Below are 15,598 nucleotides of genomic sequence, written 5' to 3'. Positions count from 1 at the left end.
TATTAATAATAGCCACTAATTCTTTCTCATATACCTACAAATGCCTCTCAGCATCACGTAGCTGCCCGCTCTCATAAGCTACCACATGATCATCTTGCTGTAAAACAGCTCCAACGCATTCCCCACATGCATCACAATCACATCAAAACATTTATGCAGGTCTCGAAGAATGAGAATTGGTTCCGTGGTCAACTTTGAGTGTTGAGAGCTATGTTTTGCCGCTTTCCCCATCAATAGAGAAGAAAGAAGAAGAACTCACATTTCATTCATCCACAAGCATGGAAACCTTCTCAGAAAACATCCAGCAAAAGGGTGCTGGGCAAAACGGCAATCGGGGAAGATTGTTACTGCTGAAAACTTTCGTCCTAACACCCTTCAGTCTGCGGTTTGAGGGGCTTCGGTGGCTGGAGGAAGTATGCAAACTAGATGCCTTTATATAGGGCAGGAGGAGGAGGTTAGAGCCCCTACAAAATAACCAACCCTGTCTGCAAACTGACAGACCAGAAAAATGCCCAGCTGTTTGAGGCTTTTGCTGGTAGATCCCGCTACTCCACTGCCAGGCCCTGGCAGTCCATTCCAGAGCCTTGGCGTCCATTCCAGAACCCTTTCCATGCTACCATGCAGCCTTATTCTGTGTCTGCGCATCTACTGTCACACGGCCGTTGCTGCCTTCACCTCAGACCCAGATGCTTCTACAGTCAGCTTCAGACATTGTGCAATCAGCTCTGGTAATTCCACCTATCCTGGTGTACCGATCCCTTGTCCTCCTTACATGGGGCTCACAGGTGGGTCAGTGACCTTTGTAACAACAGGTACAGTAAGATCTCTCCAAGAGAGAGCCTATTGCTGCCAGAAGCTATTACTACAAAGGCATGCCTTACCTTGTACGCTCTTCAAGTTAAACAGAAGGATAAAGAAGATCCTATGAGTGAAACTTTGATTGATTTTAATTTCAGAACCCGCTTAACTGAAGGCACATCTTAAGTAGTTTAGGGCACAATAGCACAAGTACTAAGTAGATTGTTAGGACATTTCAATACATTTGATTTACACTCAATTCAGCATATTAGCAATTCAATTTCAGGTTAGAAAACACATCTTTGGGCCATATTTCAAACACGCTCTCTCTCTCTCTCTCTCTCTCTCCCCCATTCACAGCATCTTTAAGGTTAGGAAGAACCAAAATTATAACATAGTCGAAAAATCCAAGGTTGTACCTGTGACCAAATATAATGTAGATCTCGGAGCAAATTTCGGCAGATTCATTCAAATCAGGTTTCCACTCCAACTTACTTTTATTGGTGAAAGTACAGCACCCAGAAACAAGAAACCTCCTAATAATAACTGTGGGTTGTGTTTTGTCAAGTTTAAAACGTGAACACAAGAAACACAGACGGCTCGGATTCTACGCACAAAAACGTTGTTTCGACAAGCGTCCTCAGCACCTTCTCTAGGCTGGAAGGGAGAGCGATCGTTTTAACTTTTCTGCCTCCAAGTAGGCTGTCGAGTAGGGTAGAAACTCGCAAGAATGTTCTTTGGCAACATTTCGCAATTTCTCAGCTAACAGTTTTATAGAGTGGACTTCATCGTACGTCGCTTTTCTTACAAATCTTGCAGGGGTGCCAGCCCACACCTCTCCAGTAGGTATCCGGCGACCCGGTGGTACAAGAGAACCTGACTCAAGAATGGTGTGCGTCTCGACAAGTGAGCCTTCCATCAGAATGCAACGCTGTCCGATAAGCACCTCATCCTCGATAACACATGATCGTATAGTGCTGTATGCCCCTACTGTAACATATTTGCCGATTTCCGTTTCGGCAGGGAGACCTGAAGAACGATGAGGCACAAAATTGTACTCAGCCTCGCATGCACCAAACCGATCGCAGTTTCTGAGCTTAACATTATTTTCACAGAGAGAGATTCACAATTAAACTGTGGGAGAAAGTGGATGCTCTTGAATTTAGAGGATGCAGTCCAATTATCTGGGGCATTGAGGGAATGCGTTGAGGAGGGAAACCAAACCTGTGGGGGAAGTCCGGGCAGCATGGAGGACACATTTGTCCTGCACGTTGGAGAAAGGGCCAATGGTGATCTTGTTGAGATCGCCACGGAGGACGGAGCCATACCAGACGGAGGAGTAATCGAAAACGTCAACAGCACCGGCAACGACGACATTGGGAGCAACGTAGGCGTCGACAGCTATGTAAGGAACGATATGGTTGATGGGAAGGACTTGACGCTGGCCACGGTAGTCCCATTCGACGTGACCGGAGCTGTTGAGGGGGGAGGCGGAGTTGAAGGCCCAGAAGGAGCGAGAGGAGGAATGGCGAGGAGCAGGGGAAGGGCAGAGGAGGAGCTTGGCTGAGCGAGCTATGGAGCTTGCTGCTGCACGGGACGCCATAGCCAAAAGCTTCAAGTCCTCTTCTTCTTCTTCTTCTTTTGTGCTTTAAGCTCTTCTTCTTCTCCTTCTTCTTTCATGTCCCATTGTTTTCTGAGACATGAACTCTTTCTTATAACCAAGGTTCAGTTCCCCACCTCGATTAGTTCCCCACCTACGGTTTGCGTGTTCGCCCAAGGATTAGTTCCTACGTGAGCTCCCTGCCAAGGATTAGTTCCCCACCTGAGCTCCCTGCCCAGGCGGTTTGGGTGTTTGCCCAAGGATTAGTTCCCCACCTAGCTGAGCTCCTTGCCACGAATTAGTTCCCAGTTGAATTCCCTGCCCCGCCTCAGTTGCCTACCTGCATCCGATGCCCTTGGGTTAACTCCTCTGTTGTTGCCTGTCAGGGTAGGGCGGTTCACCCCTTGTAGCTGGCCATGCATGTGTGAGACGGATAAAGTCCTCTGCCCTTGGGAAACTCCTTGGGTTAAGTCCTTTGATACCCTTGGGTTAACTCCTCTGTTGTTGCCTATCAGCATAGGGCAGTTCACCCCTCGTAGCTGGCCATGCATGTATGAGATGGATAAAGTCCTCTGCCCTTGGGAAACTCCCTTGTTGCGTGTCCACGTAGGAGTGCAGGAGGTTAGCCCTTCCTTTGTACCCGCGACACATAGCCAAAGCTTGCTCTTGCTCTTCTTCTTCTTCTTCGTCTTCTTCTTTTCTTCTTTCATTCCCCCCGTTCTCCTTAATTAAACCTCTCCTTACAAACAGTCGAATATTAGTTTCCCACCTTAAGCTCCCTCCGCAAATAGTTTGCGATGCCTGTCTGAATGAGCTGATTGCCCACATTCGATTCCCTCCACTATTACCTGTTAGTGTAGGGCAATTGGCCCCTCTAGCATCCATGGATGTGTGAGGGAGAAAAAAGAAAGATAAGGGTGGGTTCAGACCACCCAATCTATCATGGTGGAGGAAATAAAATTGAATGATGGCCATTGGGTGTGGTGGTTCACACCAGCTGGGGTAATTTATATCAACAACATGTGATTGGTGTAGCGGTTGGAGGCAATGGAATGGGCCAATCATGTAGCAGTTGGAGGAGTTGGCCATGGAGTGGGCGGCCTTCATGAGACATACCCTTTTGTGTCTATGTCCTTCACACCCCCTTGTAGAGGATGGCCGGCGAGTGGTGTGAACCCAGCCTAAGTGAGGAAAAAAAAGGATTAGTTCCTTTTCATTCTTCTTATTTTCTTCTACTTTTCTTTTTTTCTTCTTCTTCTTTTTCTTCTTCTTCTTTCATTTTCCCCTTGTTTTCTGAGGCATCTTAAATCGTCCTTCATTAAAACTTTCCTTACAGGGATTAGTTCCGCAAGAGCTGAGCTAGATGCCGAGGTGGTTCAGGGGGCTGCCCACGTCGACTTCCTCAAGAAACTCCTCTACAGCCTGTGAGCATAGGCCATGACAGGCTGTTGGCCCCTTGTAATTGGCCATGGGTTTGTGAGTGGGTGTGTATATGAGAAAAAAAGAGAGGGATTCCTTCTCATTCTTTATTAGTACTTCTTTGAGGACGCGCTTATAGAGTTGGTTATTAGCACTCCTTAGAGAAAGAGCTTTTGAGTTGGATTCTCTTTTTGTGATTTCCAACTGTAATTATTATTTATTAACATAAGGTTGCTTAGATGAAAGGTTAAATACGACCAGGAGGTTCCCTATACATGTAACGTATGTGCACTTCCCAATATACTAGGACTCAATGCCCACACACACTTGTACACTCTCATTAATGTGTGTTTAGCTACATGCTTAGAGATGTGCATATTGTTAGAAAAGTAGAGGTAGCTTGATTGCTTAAGGCTAGCACTACTTCACAGCACAGTGAAAGATTCACACCGAGATGGAAGATACTTATGGGGAACACAACTGACGTGCTTTACTTAAATGCAAGAGGGCAATTCAGATCTGAAAGAGTACTAAGATGTACAACAAAAATAAAAGATATATAGATGAACCTCAAGTACCAAAAGAAAAAGCGTGCCCACATATATACCAACACCTCTGGAAACAATCCCTGAGGTAAGGTACCAAAACAAGGCTATGTAGGAAACTCTCTCTCTGCCACCATGGGTCTCTATGGTAGGCTTTAGTAGTTGCTCGGTTCTTTATTGACAGATGCTTCCTCTATAGATTCATATGCTCTCCTCCTGGATGTAGGTCTGCACATCAAGGTCTGATCTCAATCTACAGGGTGTCTACTCCAACCCGAACTCTTCCTGGCCTCTTTCAGCAACATGGGTCGGGATCCGAAGGTCATGGAGGACGACTCAGACGGGACATCCCATCTTCTCCCACCCCTCCCTCCACCCAATCCACAGGGAGAAGGAGTTGGGAGACCTTGTTTTCCCTCCCCTCCCTAACAATTCTCTTGTCATCACTTATGGACTTTCCTGATACCCCTCTGAAAAGCTCACTGCAGAAGCCAAGCAACAAGCACCGAAGAAAGTGTTGAAAAGTTGGCAAAAAAGGATGGTTCGTTGGACAATTCACTTACCTCTAGTCCAGGTACTTACATTTTGGCCACTATAGACGAGGAACTTCACTATAAGTCTATTTAATGGCTTCATTTTCCACACATTGGTCGATTTTCTCCCTAGTTCATGTCCTCTAGATGCTATCCTTGAAGCTTGGGTGAGGAATGTTGGGTGAGAAACGGTTTCCTTTGTGACATATGTAGGAAGGGATTTTTGGTTTTCCTTTTTGAGAGAGATGCTGCTAGAGCGTTGCATTGGGCTTATAGACAATTAGGAATCAAGCCCTGTGTTTAGGAAGATGAACTCCAAAACTCAACCCCACCAAGCAAAGATCTACAAAAATGTCTATCTGGGTGGAGCTCCCAAACATTCCCCTTTCTCTATGTAATCAAGTGGCAACTCTCTATAATGGGCTAAGGAATAACAATTGATTTATAAGAACCTCCATGTTTCATGTTTTTTGCGTGGGTTGTCTAGCCACATAGTCAAAAATTGTCCACCAAAAAAGACAAAAGCCAAACCAACTTTGGCAGCCCCCACTCCTCCCTTAGGACCAAGGGACAAGTAGGTCTCAAAAGCTAACCAACCTCATGTTTCCCCTAACCTTGATCAAACAAGAAAGGAGAGAAAGCAGAGGCTGTTGTGGTGGACATCAATAGCAAAGGGAAAATGGATATTTCCTTCACCTCCAAAAATGCTTATGAAGCTTTGGCAGACCAAAAGACAGATGTATGGATTCAAGAACATTAAAATGAATTTGATAATATAGAGATCAAACTTGCATGGCAAATGACTTTGAAGAGAAAATAAATAATATGGATACAATGATCAATGAGGAAATGAGGAGGATGAATTTGAGAAAAAGCTCCCAAATCCTTTGGCAAGAGAGAAAGATTTTGTTGTACAAAGTAATGCTATGACTATTCTGCAAAACAAGAGGAGGCTTTCCCAAGTAAAAAAGAGGGAGTCTCACAAGGGTGAAGCTCAAACCCCAAGGCAAAGAAGAGGCAAAAGAAGAATGGTAAGTAAAAACTAGCTTGGAGCTAACCCACTCTCACCAACCTTTCTAGCACTCCAAGAAGTCAAGTCATAAACCAGACTTTAGAAGCTAGATTGAAGGCCAGACACAGAAGGAGGGAGGGGTGGTATTACCATAGGAGTGCTTTCATGCTTCAAGGACGGCATAATCAGTGAATTGAGAGATGGAGAGCAATGGTGGATTACGTGTCATGAAAGTGGTATGATTCATTGTTATTACATTTTATGCCCCTACTAATATGCGATGTAGGACAAACACTTGGGATGCTTTGATAATGGTTAATGGAAATGCCTTTGTGATAGGAGATTTAAGCATGGTTGAGGATAAAAAGGACAGATGGCAAGGTAAAGGAATAATGATGAATTACATGCCTAGGAAAATCTGAAGGACACCCTTCAACTAGTTGACTCTTGCAGACTTGGTACTTTAACTTGGACCAGTAGGTAGGAGATCACAAAAGGGAGGCAAGACTTGGATAGGGCTTACCTCTCTCAAGATCTACTAAGTAGATCTAGTAGAATCACCTCTTAGGTTTTTATTCCCTCACATTGTCTGACCATAAACCCCTCTATCTAGTCTGTGACTTTGATTTGGTGTATGTCAAGTTGAAATAGATGAAAGATATTTGGTACTTTTGCAAGTTCTTGTCAATCCTTATCTTCTAAGGGGATGAATAGATGGTTTAATTGGTGCCTTGCGATACTAAAGACAATGGAGTATTCAAGACTTGGCCCAAAGATTGTACCACTGTACCAGACTAAAGAGCGTACCAATGTACAATGAAGTGTTCAAGAGTTGGACCAAAGAGCATAGCAGTGTACCAGATTAAACCCTATGTACCAGTGTTCCAAACTAGACCTAGTGTACCAATGTACCAATGTTTCATATTGGACCTAGTTAGAGACATTGAGCCAGCTCTATGGGAGGCAGGATGCAAGTACATTGACTTTTGGAGTAATGGTGTACTCTATCCACTAGATCCTCTTGCTTTGTGCACCTCCCACATTTCATAATTTGCCAAGTTTGATTCAATATGTTGGACATGGTCATCAAGGTTTTCTTGGTTATTGTGAAACACATTAGTGGAAAGGATGTCCAAGCCCAACAAGATTGGAACTACCTCTGTGCAAGAGAAATATGGAAAGCTTCAAGGTACTCTTCACAATTTGCAACAAAAGGTAATAGCGTAGGAATTGTTTTGTACACCTCTTTGCATTTAGCTTTGTGACAACCGTGACTTGTTGAAGGAATTAGAGTTGCAAAGGCAACAAAATGTGCAACTTTAAGAGCATGCCTCTTGGTTACAAGCAAAGGCGTAGGGCTATACAACCAATGGAGTGCTTAGCGGCTACCAGTGGTGCAAGGAAGCATAGAGTGCAAGTGACACGGTTTGTATTTGTGTAGAATATACCTTCAGTTTTTTGCATTGTTTCTCTCCATTATGTTGAATTCGTGTTATTAAAGTATTTTGAAGGAACTTTATTAGTGATGTTGTTGGAAAGAACACTTGCGACAAGCTTTACACGGTGAAGAGTACCATCAAAAAGAAGGAATTCATTTCTACTCTCTAAGATCCAAGATGACATGCATTGCACCTTGCAGTATTGCAAGAGGTGGTCCTTGATCTGGACAACATGGTCGATGCATCTGAAGTGATGCATGCTTGTGATGTTGTTGGAATTAGAAGGCAAGGATACCTAGCCATTTATAATATTTTTTGTAATGCACTTCGTCGCCATGGTCTAAAGAATCCAATGTTGTCAAGACCTTAATATATTATGAAAGAAAGAAAAAGGTCTAATCCTATTGTGCAAGATATGTTGGGTGTTTTTTTGCACATTTCTAACACACCGGTGTTGCACAATGATCAAGCTGCCAAGAAAACAAAACAGTCAAAAAAGATCTCAAAAAATTTACATGCATTTCAATACACTGAGTACAACAATGTGTTCTTAGATGTGCATAAGTTGCAAGCTGCAATGGTCCCAGCTCTAGAGCATGAAGGCAAGAAGTGAATGCAATAATTTGGATCTTCATTTCATGTTTTATTCAAGGCATCATGTTAGTGATAACCCGTGCATAGGCTTGACAACTTTACTATTATGCTTTTGCAACTTGCAACTAGTGTCTATTATCAAGTTGGATGAGTGTGAAGTAGTGAAAGGACACAAGTTAGAGTGAGTCAGCATTACACTTATGAATAATGATTTACAACATGCACAAGATAGAGAAGTTATTGAAGATTTAGAGTGCAAACAGAAAATCATATTTGGTGGCTTGCAACGTTTGAAGTCCCTAAAGAGACCCTCTCTTACTTGAAGTGGGTCTTTGAATGGGTCTCCAATTCCAAGCATTATAAATGCTCTAACCAAGGGAGAGTTGCTTCATGTTGAAGGGTTTGGATCTTTCAAGATTGAGTGGCATATGTTTGGAGACTTGAGAACATTGAAGTGCATTCAAACAGATGCAAATGCAACATACCCATGTCTCTTTTGCATGCATTCACAAGTTGGAAAGAACACAAAAATAGTAAAAACATTGTAGATAATGGCAAGTACCAATGGAGCAATGGTGTTATGAGTTGTGATCAAGAGAGTGCACCGGATTGACATGGGTTGCCTCCATGCATAAAATTGTGTGCCTTTGAAAAAGCCCCATATAATGGGCAAGGGAGGCATCTTTTCGAAAACATTGCCTTGTGCCTCCCTTGCACAATCCAAAATCGTCGACCTCAATTGTATCCTTAGAAATCCACCAAAACATATTGATTAGATTATCTTTAAATATGAAATGAAATTGAAAACTAAAAACATACATTAAATTATATGTACTAGCACTTGTACATTTGCCTTCTCAAGACATTTCCTATGAAGGTCAACAGAGCTCTTTGTCTGATCAATCGTCGAAGTTCTAATAGATGAAGAAGCCTCCCTAGATGATTCTCTCGATGTTGTTTTGCAGCTCGGCTTCTCTCCACCACCACAGCTTGGGCCTGCTAATATTCTTCTTTTGTGACGTAGGTTTGTTCAGCATGCATCATCTCTTCCTAAGTTGCATGGAGTGCACCCTCCAAAGATTCCACCTTTGCTAGATTTGTGTTGCTAGGCAATCCTTCATCTACAATGCCTAGGGCATTGCTTGATTCCTAGAGTATCATCTTCACAGAATCATGTGAAGAATTGTATGCCTTGCAAAAAAATGTATAGGGGGTAGAGATTGTAACATTACTACATCCAATACAAGCTCCCCTCTTTCTCGATCTTCGACATCTATCGCTAATGCCTCTTAAATTTCTAAAGGAGTGTTTGGTTCTGGCTGTTGTTGATATACAACCATGTGCAGTCTGGTCACCCTCTATTACTCCATTTCAGGGCCTTGGACACTTGGTTCTGGCTCTGAACTCTCTACTCCTATCAATGGTCCTACCCTCTCCTCCTCCCTTTCGTGGCCTTCCACCCCTAGCTCCAATTGTGGGTGCTATAGAGTAGCTTCTTCATACAATTGGATGGCCAAATTTTCCTCCACGTTGGCATCCATAATCCCTTCGACATCAGTAGCTTCTTTAATTGGCAAGAGCATTGGCATGACTTGCACAAACTACGAAACATCAAGGTCCTCCATCTCTAGTAGAATGAGACTGTAAGCCATCTGCCAAGACAAGTAACATTTGCCATGGCCTTGCAAACCGAGCTCTTGTAAACCTAAGTCCGAGAATTGAAAAAAGTGTCTTTGAGATAGATCCTTGTAGAAACTCTTCATCCTGTATTTGAATAATACATCTTTTTGGTGACACTCAAACAGCAGGTCACAAGGAACCCAATCACCTCCCTCAATGCCAAAACGAACACTGTATGATCGGATGATTTCGTTCATGAATTGTATCACATCAGTAATAATGTGGAGGTGCTTTCAGATGGTATGCTCTACATCGAGCTGGTGATCAAAGATCTCGTAGAGCTCATCCTCCCTACTCGCATAGGGAGTAGCAACTACATAGTCATGAAAGGCAAGGCATGGGGTGGCCATGAGCAGGGAAGACAACAAAGAGTGAGGAAACAATGAAAAACTTTGTAGGGACCACATTTTATAAAGTCTAAATTATCAAAAAATACAAAAAAGGTACTATTAAAACATATAAGAAGACACATGGTTACAATTAAACAAGAGACATTTTTCATGAGAAAAAATATTTAAAAATCCATATATTTAGTTGATCAAATGTAAACAACAATTTCACATGGAGGTTTCCAATGATTGTACAATGACATAGCTTCAAGTCATCTTCTTACTTTATTCCCATCCAAACTAAAGAAAAATTCATAGTCATCAAATGTTATAGCCAGGTACTCTCAAATGTGCTTCAAGGTCCAACTACCGGTTACTTCAAGACACGATCACACAATGTGGCATAGAAATCTGTATCTTTGTTTTCTCTTTTGCAACATAATCCAATGCAATACAAGTATTGTGATTGATTTTCCATTGCCTATACAGTGTATGCAAACCTCATGTAACAACTCCCTCGCAAAACTTGGTACCTTGTGACTAGTGTTTCTGTGGAAACTACACATCTAATGTGATCCTCCTTTTGAATACCTTCCTTACTATCCTAACCAGAATAGAGGAGACTACCCAACCAAGAAGAGGAGACTACACAAGAACTATTGTTCCATTTGTTTACAAGCCTACATCATCTTTGTTCTATGAATGAAGATAGATTTGAAGCAACGGACAAACACCAAGGAGGGCATGAACTAACTCACACCAACGGACTTAGAACCAAAAGTGAATTACATGGATGCTTGAATATCTTTTTTGCATCTTCATCCTAAATTCCTTTATAGTGAATGGATTGGGAATGGGCCATTCTATACTATCAAAAGCGGGAAGAGATACCAAATAAATGCTTCCAAATTCTCGATCTCTTTGAGGCACTTGATAACATGCTTTAGTTCAAAAAACCCCTAAATTGATTAAGGAGACTAAACTATGCCCTAGGAGCATCAACTCCCCAATCTCTGAGTGGAAAGATTGAAATGTTCCTATTAGACTCTCCAAAGGTTGGCCTTCAATCTTTGTGGAAGCCAAGCAAGAGAGTTTGTTCATGCTCTCTCTGTCTCTCTGTCTCTCTGTCTCGCTCTGTCTCTCTCTCTCTCTCTCTCACACACACACACACACACACACACACACACACACACACACACACATTTTCTACACTCTTACACACATTCATGTAGTTATTGACATTCCGCCCCCCCCCTCTTACCTCTCTTGTCAACACATCCCTAGCCAAAGCTTTCCCCCTCATTATTTTCAATCTAAGTAGTATTGAATCCCTAAATTAATAAGGCCAGTTATTATTTACCTAAGTAGAAAAATTCGAATTTGTGATTCAAAAAATACGGGAAAATCACTCGAATGATTCAAATGAAAGAAAAAATCAGGTAAAAAAGCAGTGACATGTCACGTTTTTTACATAAATCGACACATCATCCCTCTATATTCATATGAATAGATTTTATTCGTATGAATACCTATTCGTACGAATAACTTATTTGGACGAATAAACCTGTATTAGGACGAATGTGTGGCTATGTTTCTGTATATAAGGTCACTGTTTGCCAATTTCTCTTATCTTGCGCTTGGTTCCCTAGCCAGGCATAAGAGATCAAACAAGGAAAAGAAAGAAGAAAGGTCCTTCAAGGTTGTGAAAGCAATCTAGAAGGTCTGAAATAAGACGGATTTTGTTTGTGGGAGCTTTAGGGTCTCTATTTGAGTTCCTGATATCTCTTGTGAGATTTTTGGTTTTGGTCTTTGTGTCTTTGTTTGTGGGAGTTCTAGGTTCACTTTGTTGAGTTCCTTTAATCTCTTGTGAGAAAAGTGCTTTGGGTGTTTTTGTGTCTATGAAATTTGTTTGTGGGAGTTCTAGGATCTCCTTGTTGAGTTCCTTATATCTCTTGTGAGAATGTGCTTTTGGTGCTTTTGTGTCTATGAAATTTGTTTGTGGGAGTTCTAGGATCTCCTTGTTGAGTTCCTTAGATCTCTTGGGATAAATTTTGTTTGTAGGAGTTCTAGGATCTTCTTGTTAGGTTCCTTAGATCTCTTGTGAGAAATGTGCTTGTTTTTGTGTTTATGAAATTTGTCTGTGGGAGTTCTAGGATCTCCTTGTTGAGTTCCTTTGATCTCTTGTGAGAAATGTTCTTGTTTTTGTGTCTATGAAATTTGTTTGTGGGAGTTCTAGGATCTCCTTGTTGAGTTCCTTAGATCTCTTGTGAGAAATATGATTTTATTTTGTGTTTGTATTCTCACACTTTCTTTGAATGAATATTCAATATTCTTTCAATAGAATGTGAAAGAATACAAAGAGTTTTAAAGGTGTATGAATTTAAAGTTTTAAAGGTTATTAGAACACTTGTCTCATTCTTACACTTTCTTTTGAATGAATATTTAATATTCTTTCAATAGAATGTGAATGAATGATTTATAGTTTGAGTGTTCTTATGAAAAATTTGAGTATATTCTTTCAATAGAAATGAATCCATGTCTCTCAATTTTTATTACTCATTCTTACACTTTCTTTTGAATGAATATTTAATATTCTTTCAATAGAATGTGAATGAATGATTTACAGTTTGAGTGTTCTTTCATTAGAAATGAATCCATGTCTCCCAATTTTCATTACTCATTCTTACACTTTCTTTTGAATGAATATTTAATATTCTTTCAATAGAATGTGAATGAATGATTTACAGTTTGAGTGTATTCTTTTAATAGAAATGAATCCATGTCTCTTAATTTTCATTACTCGTTCTTACACTTTCTTCTGAATGAATAATTAATATTATTTCAATAGAATGTGAATGAATGACAATTAATATATTGCATTCTTGAAAGTGTTTTTTAAAGTATGTTATTTTTTACAAAATGTGTATTACAAAATGTTTCTAGTGCATACACAAATTAATATTTTTGGATTTTTTTTTTGGTGTTATGTAGCAGGTAGAGATTAGATCCCAAAATCTACCTGTTAATTCATGAATACATTCATAGCTTCTGAAAGAGAATATGCCAACTCAAGATTGAGTGCTATAGAGATGATCATATTTCTTATATTGCAAAGGTTTTTGTAACAACATCATATAAAATAAGCATAGAACTAGGCAAAACAGAGTCCGATCAACAACACCATATCCGCATTCAGAATACTGTGTGATAGATCCATGAGTCGAACAACTAACTAACTACATATGGTAGTTGCTTGCTAACTTGCAAACGTGCCCCATCAGCGGTTGCACACCTAACTCCCATTAAGGTAAATAGTTCTTAAATATGTTTAGGCTACACTCGTCCACACTGGCACACCCGGTGGAACAATCAATTTTGTGCCACAAAATTATTGAGACTCGAACCCACTCATATATCCGCTGTAGTGGACCCAGTACAATGGTCTACTGATACTGAACTAGTTGGAATTAATTCACAATCCACATCATAATCTTCATGCTGAACTCCCATAAGCTGCTCTTCATATTGTTCTTCTACTTGATCTTCAAACTGTTCCTCGTCATCCTGTACCTGTTTCTTTGGATCAATAGTGGTCCTATCCTCCTCTTTCTTTTGTACTTCATTGAATAGATCCTCCGAATGGTGGTTGAACATCCGTATATCCGGGTTTCCACCAGTCAAATCATTGACCACTTTAAAAGCTTGAAGTAGTTCTTCTGGTCATACGAACTCCTCTTGAAAGTCTTTCTTACCCAACCACTACTTTGATTGCTTGGCCCTGGTGCTATATCTTTAGGTACCTGCACAGACAAAAGCTTAGAATTTTTTTTTGCAGAATTAGTACCCTACAATGTTGTTGAGGTCACTTGGGACTGTTGCTGAAACTGCAACAGTTGTTGCTTTAATTCTTGAATCTGCTTCTCCTATTCCTAAACCTTATCCTTCAAGATATTTGTTGTATATTCCTCAGAAGCAAAAGCTTCATAAGGTCTCTGAGCCAAAATAATCAGCCTCTCCTTTAAATTATCCCACACGCCTTGAGATATAACTACCAACTCATTTTTAAGATTATCCACAACATTCGCTATCACAAATACCCCATCCAACTCTGTCTCTTTTGAAATGGCTTTTAGCTGCTACTCCAAATTTTGCAATGCCTCCAGTCTTGCTTGCAACCATAAGTTATTGGTTTGCAACTCTTTATTGCATTTAGACACCTCCTCCAACACAATAAAAAACTGATCTTGCATCTCCTCTAGCCATTTAGTCATAATAGGAAGACATGCATGGTGTTTTTCTATTTGTTGTATGAGCTTCTATTGATCATTTTCCTTCTGCTCTTTATACACCTGAAAATTTTTCTATAACTATGCCAAGTCTTGTTTAATCTTCCGCATCTCAGTGCTTTCCTGGACCTGTTGCAACAATTTACGATTTTCTTCCTATAGATCAGAAATATCACTAGCAGTCTGACACTGCCTGCATCTGATTTCCAAAACTTTGTACAATTTCAACTGCATGGTTGAATTGCTCAAATGAAATAGTAGACACTGAATTCTTACTGACGAGCGGTGTATCGATTGCATCTACACCCTCCATGCTCGGGTCCTGAGACATGGCTAGTCTTTTCTTCAAATCCATCATAGCTCCCTTTCTTACCATAATTTTTGGCTTCATAACAGGTTGATCTTTTTGTAGCAGCTTCTCCTTGCTCACAATAGGTGTATTCCATAAAGCTGAAGATAATGATTTACCACCAGTTACCATTTCTACTAACTGCTCATAAGTGTATCTGGCTTGCACCAAATCATCAATTGTATTATTAACAAGCTCATTTGCATCACCAAACAACTACTTGCCCTTCTCCTTACGACATAGAGTTTTCCCCTTTTTAGGAGTAACATGGCTGAATAAGGCTGTGACATAAGGAGTGATTCTCAAAAATTGATTCGGAGTGGGAACCTGCTTCCTAGAAATTTCTTGCAATAGCTTTGTGCACAATAGTGTAGCCCACGACACCTTCTCTCCTTGTTTTACTGTCACCAAATAAGCATAATTTTCCTTTGCCATATAGTCATTGCGAACCAACAGAACCACTTGCTCCACAAACCAAGCTAATTGTTGTTTCCTAACAGGATGTCTTACCTTGCTGATCATATAGGAATTCTTAGATGTGTAAGGATTCCCAAACTCTGCCATCATCACCTCATCTAAACACTTGTCTAGTTAAATCTCTTCCTCATAGTAAGGCAGACCAAAAATTGTAGCTATCAACTCTGGTGTTATTCTAACTCCCAAAGCAATCTCTCCTGCTGTGCGCTGTAGTGTCTGAAACAGACTCAAAATTTTGGGATTATCCCACCACAGCTCCCACGGTAGCATCCACAAAAATATGAAATGGCAACTTCCAGTTAGGTGGTTTGAGGATGGGGGCTACCCCTAACATTTTCTTTAATTAGAGGTGGTGGTGAGTGATTAGAGGTGATTAGGCTTCATGATTTACTTTTGTGGTAATTACTTCTTGATGGTGGTGGCTCTCATTAGCCACGTCTGTGGCCACTGGGCTAGCAGTTAATTATCAGCCACCACAGTGGCCCATAGTTACTCACCTGCATGTATGATTACTATGAGTGTAGTAAATTACCATTC

General features: G+C 40.8%; 1 protein-coding gene across 2 annotated transcripts in view; it reads right to left on the bottom strand.

Moving 5' to 3' along the window:
• Positions 1-1,314: 1,314 nt before the first annotated feature.
• LOC147888672 (gamma carbonic anhydrase-like 1, mitochondrial) overlaps positions 1,315-15,598 on the bottom strand; it is a 135,086-nt gene continuing 120,802 nt past the window's right edge. Inside the window, exons 2-3 of one of the 2 annotated variants that reach the window (XM_087392591.1) lie at positions 2,023-2,462; positions 1,315-1,827 (exon numbers count right to left, since the gene is read on the bottom strand). In XM_087392591.1, the coding sequence (XP_087248717.1) occupies positions 1,451-1,827; positions 2,023-2,401 (756 nt within the window). In that variant the 5' untranslated portion in view covers positions 2,402-2,462 and the 3' untranslated portion in view covers positions 1,315-1,450. Of the gene's footprint in view, positions 1,828-2,022; positions 2,469-15,598 lie in introns of those variants that run through there. The other variant, XM_087392590.1, reaches the window with a different exon arrangement.

This window comes from Dipteris shenzhenensis, chromosome 21, assembly GCF_047967505.1.
Source record: "Dipteris shenzhenensis isolate YYH24624 ecotype China chromosome 21, Dip_SZ_1.0, whole genome shotgun sequence".
Classification (NCBI taxonomy): Eukaryota; Viridiplantae; Streptophyta; class Polypodiopsida; order Gleicheniales; family Dipteridaceae; genus Dipteris; species Dipteris shenzhenensis.
This window is presented reverse-complemented; position numbering and strand designations above follow the sequence as displayed.